The 8,657-nt window shown below is 24.8% G+C and overlaps 1 protein-coding gene across 2 annotated transcripts in view; it reads right to left on the reverse strand.

Moving 5' to 3' along the window:
- Positions 1-936: 936 nt before the first annotated feature.
- The window catches only part of LOC100200347 (charged multivesicular body protein 1B1), a 10,461-nt gene continuing 2,740 nt past the window's right edge, over positions 937-8,657 (reverse strand). For both annotated transcript variants that reach the window (XM_065793554.1, XM_065793555.1), the window contains exons 2-11: positions 7,378-7,428; positions 7,042-7,061; positions 6,876-6,953; positions 6,727-6,795; positions 5,691-5,768; positions 2,917-2,985; positions 2,471-2,578; positions 2,302-2,345; positions 1,881-1,962; positions 937-1,504 (exon numbers count right to left, since the gene is read on the reverse strand). In XM_065793554.1, the coding sequence (XP_065649626.1) occupies positions 1,466-1,504; positions 1,881-1,962; positions 2,302-2,345; positions 2,471-2,578; positions 2,917-2,985; positions 5,691-5,768; positions 6,727-6,795; positions 6,876-6,953; positions 7,042-7,061; positions 7,378-7,405 (615 nt within the window). In that variant the 5' untranslated portion in view covers positions 7,406-7,428 and the 3' untranslated portion in view covers positions 937-1,465. The remainder of the gene's footprint in view (positions 1,505-1,880; positions 1,963-2,301; positions 2,346-2,470; positions 2,579-2,916; positions 2,986-5,690; positions 5,769-6,726; positions 6,796-6,875; positions 6,954-7,041; positions 7,062-7,377; positions 7,429-8,657) is intronic.

Genomic DNA, 8,657 nt, shown 5'->3' on the forward strand with positions numbered 1-8,657 from the left:
TAAAGGATAAGTATACTAAAGTAATGGAAATGCTTTAAAATCTTTAATTTTAATTCATAATAATATTTTTATTACTATATAATTAGTGTTTATTTAATAATAAACATTAAATTTATTTAATAGTCTTATTTTTTAATTTTATACATAAAAACGTTTTATAAAATGTTACCAATGCATTAAATTTTCATTAGAAACCGCGAGCGCATTTTAAATCAGACACTAAAGTAGATTTTAAGATATACGATAAGTGTCGACAATATATACGATAAGTGTGAAACACTTACGATAAGTATGGAAAACTGCGCTTTAAAAGATTGATCAAAGTAAGTACATTATTGATTTAAATTTCAGAGTGAGAATAATTTTAAACTAACCCTTATCGTATTACATTGACGGCTGCAAAAATTCATTTCTAATGCATTTCTACTTTTTGAGTAATCTAATATATTATAATAACTTTTGTTAAACTCACGGTAAGTGTGGAAACGACCCTAGTTTATTTTTATTTGATCGTCATTAAAACAAAAAAAAGTACAATATGACTTGACCGAGAATCGATCTCCGGTCTTTTCTTCTTGGATACGCTTTTTTTATCTATTTCTGATAAAGAAGAAAATATTCTTCAGTCTGCGCAAATTATTAGCACTGATTATTTACCACAAAACGTCAACCAGACAATGTTTATTTAGTGACTTAAAGTTTTTTTTCCAGAACTTAATAGTTCTTCCTAATCTTCAACATCTAAAAACAGCTAAATATTTAAAGTTGATCCTTCGTATTTAGAATTTCTCCATAAAGATTTTATGACCAATTAATTGCCAGTGCAGAAAGTTATGATTTGATAACAAATTATTTTAGAAATGGTTATAAATCGTGTAATAAAGAACCAAAAATTTTTTCATATTCACAATGCAATTAATATATAGTTAATACTCATTTATACTTTGAATTATTTATTGCTTTTAAATTTTTTACAACTTTATTGCTAAAATTAAAGACTAGAAAAACATTAATAAATAAGCACACAACAAATAAAAATATTTATATAAGATTTAAAAACCTCAAAATTCATAAACATCATGAGAGAAATGTTAACTCATAAACTCAAAAACGTCATGAAAGAAATAGCAAATAATTTATAAATCAGGAAATTTGAAATAATTTTATTGAAAACATAAAATGCTATAAAAATAGTTTCTCAAATAATAACTTATAATTAAAAAAACACAACGTTCATTATTATTAAACATAAAAAAGGATTAAAAAAAATTTTTTAGGTAGAATCCAACAACATTTTATATGACACCTGCAGTTCTCTAAACTTTTCTAAATTACTTCGAGTTCCCAAAAACGACTAAATTACTTCGAGTTCCCAAAAACGACTGAAGTAATATTTTAAGCATCATCGTTAAATAAAAACTTTAAACAAATGCTTATATATGTATCCACAAGACAACAAGGAAAACTATTGTCTCAATTTTGCGAGTCTTAAAGAAAGTTCGTCCTAAAAAGACATTAAGATAGCACTATTAGAAAAAAAAAATTTTTTTTTGCAGTTCTTCAGAATAGAGCAAAAAATTTAATAAAAAAATAAATGTATCATTTTAGTTATTAAATTTCATATATATATATATATATATATATATATATATATATATATATATATATATATATATATATATATATATATATATATATATATATATATATATATATATATATATATATATATATAAAATAAATATATATATATATATATACATATATATATACATATAAAATAAATATATATAATATATATACATGTAAAATAAATATATATAAATATATATACACACACACACACACACACACATATATATATATATGTAATTAGTTACTTGTTCTAATGAGGCATCAGTTGCTGCTGCAGAAACTACAGATCCAGTTTGACCTTGTGGTAGATCTAGATTCACTTCCAACCTAGAGCAAGACATAAACCAATTAAGCAATATGATAGTTACAGAAAGTTACAGATACATTAATAGGTATAGAAATAATTATAGACAAAATTATAGTTGCAACCTAATATTATAGTAAGTTAACTTATAAGTAATTCTTTTTACCATAAATATAATTACTTAATAAAATTAATTTAATACTAAACCGACATAATTACTATAATTAACTATAGTTTTAAAACCAATCAATTCATAATTTTTTTTAGAGCATTACTAGATTTTTGAAAAAATAATAGAAGTTTTGAGCCTTTAAAAAAAGTATTATTTAAGTAAAACCATAACAAAAATATTAACAAATTACCCATGCTCCTCAGCAACTTGTTGTAGCAAGCTGTCCACCGAAGCCTACATTAAAATGTAAAATTATACAGTCAATTATACATAAAATAAAAAAATTAGCTCATGACAAAAAAATTGCAGATTACAACAGCAGTATCTATTACAGCTAAATTAAACAAAATAAAAAAAACCTGAGGAACAGACAATGTTGTTGCAGCACTCATAGTTTCATCCATAACTTGAGTTTGAACATCAAGTTGTTCAAATTGTTTTTCAAATTTGTCCATCATAGCTGAAACCTATCAACAGCAGTATATATTATAATATGCATTGTTATTCAAATAAATCATGAACATTTGATTTATAGATCTGGATAAGTAAACAATTAAGTCTATACAAAGAATTTATAACAAAAAAATCTATTTCATCTCAAAAAGGATATAACAAACAACCTATTGTATCCTAAAGAAAATATAACAATCAATCTGTTGCATCTCAAAGAAGTTATACCAAACGATCTATTAGATCTCAAAGAAGAAACAACAAATAACCTATTGCACCTCAATATATATATATATATATATATATATATATATATATATATATATATATATATATATATAATAAAAATACAAACCTTTTCCAAATCCATACTTTTAAGTGCTACATCCATTGACTTCACAACGCTAGACATAGAACCTGTAACCTGATTTAAAAACAATAACAAAATAAATCATACATTTATACAAATATAAGATACATTAAAAAAATAGTGAGGTGGTAGAGGAATATTCACATAGAAATACGAGGTTGCATCACTTACTCAATGAAGATTAAACCAGAACAGATAGATTATTTACAAATTATACCAACCAGTGCTTCAAGTGAAAATAAAAAGTAAAAGGATGGTTTTCAGTTAGTTAAAAAACATTATTGTCTAATCACTGGTATGTTAGGAGATTTATGGTGCTGGGATGGTTGATACTTCAAAAAAAGGTGACGGGATAGCATCCTGTTGCACTTCAAGCGCTAATACCAATGACATTATTATTTAAATAACTATCTAAATGAACTTTTTAACAAGATAATGCTCCTTGCAACAAAGCCCAAATTGTAAAATAGTTTGAAGAATATAGTAGTAAAAGACCTTGTTACAAGAGTTTGTGGCCTAATGAAAAAGTGCAACACATGTAAATGTCAGCTTAACTCAGCTTACATATTTATATTGTTAAATTATATTTAAAACAATTTATATATTCCAAGATAAAAGTTTTAGAATAATGTAAATAGCTTAATGTGTAGGTAAAATCAGTGCTTTGGAGCGATTTCAGAGCTGGACTCAGAGCTCTTTGGAGCTGGTGTTTTTACAAGGAGCTGAGATGGAGAAATATTTAAAGATGAGATGGAAAAATATTTTAAAGCTCTGGAGCCGACTTCAAATAGCTCCTCAATTTGATATTTGGAAGATCAAAGTGTTTTTGTTAAAGGAAAGTAATATGAAATTATTTTTTATTTAAAATTATTTTTTTAGTTAAACTGTAATTTAAAATTTACTGTCAATAAAAATGTCATTTAAAGTTTATAATTTGTTATTATAGCATTTTATATTTTGATATTAATATTATATGTATAAATTGAGTGTTAATCATTTGATGCTCACTTTGAGGCACTAAGGAATTTCATATTTTAAAAATTATACTTGAGCTGCTATAATAAAGCTGTATATAAAGTTGTTTTTGTATGCAAAAAAAAAAAAATTAAACAAAAGCAAATTTAGTAAACATTAGTTACAACCAAAAATTAATTTGATCAAATTATTTTTTGTAATATATCATGTAGTTTATATTGCTGCATATAATTAATTACTTTAAAACAATAGGGACAATCACACTTATAAATAAAAATTGAGATGATGAAAATTTCTAGATGAAGCTATACAGGATGAAGATATAGAGTATTTATAACAGGATGCAAATGAAGAAGAAATGGCAGCAGTTTGGGAAAAAAATCTAACATTTGTTTTCCGAGAATGGTGTAAATATACCAAAATTCAGGTTATGTGTTGCGTTATTTAAACTTTACAGCTAGCTAATTATGATTCTTTAAAAGAAACATACATAACCAACTTTTGGCAAAGGTCCGGTATGATGTGAAGAAACTAAGAAATTCATAATATATTTCTAGTTTATGTTGATGCTAGATGTAGAATACTTTTAGAAAAGAACCAGATATATCAGCAAAACAAGGCTTAAAAGCAATAGTTAAAAAAAAATTATAAAAAAGATACCAAGAATATAATACTAAGTCAAGAAATAAGAAATACAGCAGAATCATTTACAGCACTTAATTGAGTTTTAGGTGAATCTAATTCTGATAAAAAAGAAGACAAGTTAAAAAAAAAGAAGGAGAAGTGCGATTAAAATTAGTTTTTTAGATAGAAAATACTTTTAATACAAATTGCATAGATGACTATAAATTTATGGTAGAAAAGGAATGTTCAAAAATGAAATCAGCTTTTGAGGGTATTGTTGAATACCCAAAAATGATACATAAGTGTGCAGAGTAGTTATTTGTATGGCTTTCTCACAAGCAAGTGTAAAGAGGCTATTTTCTGCACTTAAGCTTATATCAAGCGATCCCAACTTAAACCTGATATTTTATATAATACTTATTTTTCCTATTGCCACTCCGGAGCCAGAGCTAGAGCCAATAATTTTGTTAGGGATGAAGCCTGGAGCCAATTTTTCTACTTTGGCTCCAAAGCCCTGGGCAGAATGGCCATTTCATGCATAAAATTTGCACAGCGTAATGCTTCTTAATAAGGTAGATAACCAAATACAAGTTATTTGGTTATCTACCTTAAAAAGCCATCGCTCATTCAAGCCATAGCTCATTTAAAAATCTATTGAATGTGCTTGACAGAAAACTAACAGAAAAAAAAGAGTCAAAAATCTTAAGAAACGAGTCCTTTTGATGGGTTAACAGCTTAATGTAATCTTTAATCTTTAAGATTTGGTAAGAATTATTTTGTAAACTGGATAATCACGGTAATCACATTCTTTACTAACTTTAATAATAAACAACTGCATCTAAATTTTGAGCAACTTTTTAATGAACCTTCTCTCCTTGTTTATCAAACCTTTTTTGAAATTTTCAGCTTTAAAACCTTTAACTTTTGCTTCATATAATTAATATGTTATATTACCTGATTTTATATTAAACAAATATTTTGCAAAAAATTATAAAATCTTATTTCAAATTTATTAATCATAAATCTTAGATTAAACTTTTTTAAATCTTTAACCAGTATTTAAAAACAAAAACAACAAAAAAATGATTTTACCAAAACATTTAAAGTTTAATTTGAAAACAATACTTTAAAAATTGATTTTATAGGTATAAAATTAAAACCTTTTTCATAGTAACAGCTGTTTGAACTCTTTGTGCAACAGCATCCACACGCGAACCTAATTTCAAATAATGAAGTGCCTAAAAATATATTTAAAAAAAATTAAAGTAAAAGGGTTTTGTTTAGCTTAACAATGTTAGTTTTTTTTAGTTTAACATTAATAGCTTCACACCTGTGTGGCTTAATAAGTTTTTTTTTTTAGTTTAAAGGGACCCAAACCTGAGACATGTTTTGTTCATAATAAAGAGAATGATAAAAAAAAATGTTTACGCTAAATTTCTTTGATCAAAACAAAAGAATAAATGCACAAAAACTAATTTCATTTTTTTTTGTTTATATAAAAGATTGACTATGTAATCAAACAAAAAAATCAATGACGCCATGTACTTAAACTCTAAAAACTAAAACACGTTTGAATAAATTATTAAGTCTGTAGATTGCGGCCTATATTATGCTGACTTTTTGGCCAATAACAATATGGAACGAGCTTCAACTAAAATATAAAATTAGTTTTTTTTGGAGTGCATTTATTCTTTTGTTTTAACCAAAAAAATTTAGCCCAAACATTATTTTTTATCATTCTCTTTAATATGAACACAATATGTCTTAGAGGTTTGGGATCCTTTTGACATTAATGGTTTCACACTTGTATGGCTTAGTCAGTTTTTTTAGTTTATCACCAATTGTTTCACAGTTGTATGAATTAGTCAATTTTTTCTTTAGCTTTATGTCAATAGTTTCACACTTGTGTGGCTAAGTCAGTTTTCCATAATGCCATTTTCATTTTTATATATGACATTATAGAAAAATTAAAGCAATTTTATACAACTGGATATCCTCACTAGCATTAAACTGTTTTGCATGATCAAAATGTTTGATCAAGACTGATTATTTTTATTGTTAGAACACCTGCACAAAATCAAATTGGGGGTTTCATACCAGAAGTTTCCTTCTCTTTGGTAAGATGCGATCACCACACTAAGAATTCTCACCTGCTACATATTACATAAAATAGTTATCATAAATTGTGATTATTACTTGGCTTTTTTGTCTGATTGCATTCTCAGCATGAATGCGGGCTCCATCTATGTTCCCTTTTTGTATAGCCTAAAAATAAAACGTTAATATAACTTCAAAAAAAACTCATTTCATATACTTATGTTTTGAAGTAATAAGATGAAACGAACTCTCTTCAACTTCAACTTCTCTGCCTTTTCTTCTTTTTCACATTTTTTAGAGCTACGCTCAAGATCTTTTGCAGCAAACTAAAAAAAATTGGGAAATTAACGAAACAATTATTTACTTGATGTATTTTCAAATGATTAAATTTAAAAAAATCAAAATAAAACTTACTTTCAAATTAAACAATTGTTCTTCAAAGTTAAGAAAAATCAAAAACAAACTTTAAAAAATAAATTGTATTTTAAAGTCCTTTTGCATAAATTTGCTGAAGTCACACAGAAGCAATGAAAAATAAATAACATAATTACATCATTTCTTATTCTTAAGATTTTTCATTTACAAACACATGAATATTAATTTTGTCCATAAATTTTATATCATAATATATAAATATATTTACAAATAAAAATCATTACAAATAAGCATATTTTGAGTTAAAAATCAACAAACAAATATTAACAGATCAAAATTAAAAAAACATAAAATTCATACACTTAGAAAAGATACTCTCTAAATTATTTCCTCCACCAAACATTTCAGTAACAAAGTTTTTTAAACCTTTCAATTCAAAAATAATAACTATTATTATATATACACACAAAAAAAAAAAAAACAGAAAAAAAAGATGCAGTAAAAAAGTTCTTTTCATTAATTTTTTTTTTAACATTTTTATTTATAATTATTTTATAGGGAATTATTTTATTTATTATTTTATTATATATAATTATTTTATTAACTTAGATGTTAGCTTGACAAACTCTGATAAAAAGTTGCTTGTTATGACCATTTTAATCACATTTAAAGCCTTTTTAAATATTTTAAAAGTCAAGATATATAGCAATTGGTCATAAAGATACATAGTAATGAATTATAAAAGACACACAGTAATGGGTCATAAAGCAGAAACAAAGTGGTTAATAATTGGAATGAAGGATGGCTCTATGATCAGTAACAAAGAAATAGCAAGAAAATTAAAATTTTCAGACAATTGCATCAAAAATATTTTGATAAAATTTAAAAGGACATGTGATATACAACATAATGCAAAGTCTTATATTTCATGAAGTTAGAGCCAATCTAAGGTTAACTGAACTGACCAACACATTTAATGAAAACTGTTAAAAAAGTCTTTATTAAAACACAGTTAAAAAATTTTATTTCAGAAAATAATCAATGTTTTTACAGCTATTTTTTGGAGAAAAATATGGTGTTCATAAACTAATGATGGCAGCCAGAGATTAGTTCATAAGATTAATGTGGTGTAAGGAGAGAACTGGACAGTATTTAGAAAAGTGGAAGCAAGAAAAATTCAGTGATAAAAGTATCTTTAATGTAACAAATAAGAAAGCAAATTTCTTGATGAAAGATTTAATTCTAAAAAGTATAATAATTATTTTGTTTTACCAAAGTTGCAAGATGGCAGTTAATTGTTATTTGATACTGCTTTAATTTTAACAGAGTAGGTGTGTATAGCATTTATGGAGGCCAAGTAAGGCAACGCATTTATATATAGACGTTTGAAGACTAAATGGATGGAAATAATCATATGTTTTTTATAACTTTTGAAATTGTTTCCTCAGTTTTGGATATATATGAACTCATTAAAAAATTATGAGTTCATATATATATATATATATATATATATATATATATATATATATATATATATATATATATATATATATATATATATATATATGTATATATACATATATATATATATATATATATATATATATATATATATATATATATATATATATATATATATATATATATATATATAT

The sequence above is a fragment of the Hydra vulgaris genome, chromosome 03, assembly GCF_038396675.1.
Source record: "Hydra vulgaris chromosome 03, alternate assembly HydraT2T_AEP".
NCBI lineage: Eukaryota > Metazoa > Cnidaria > Hydrozoa > Anthoathecata > Hydridae > Hydra > Hydra vulgaris.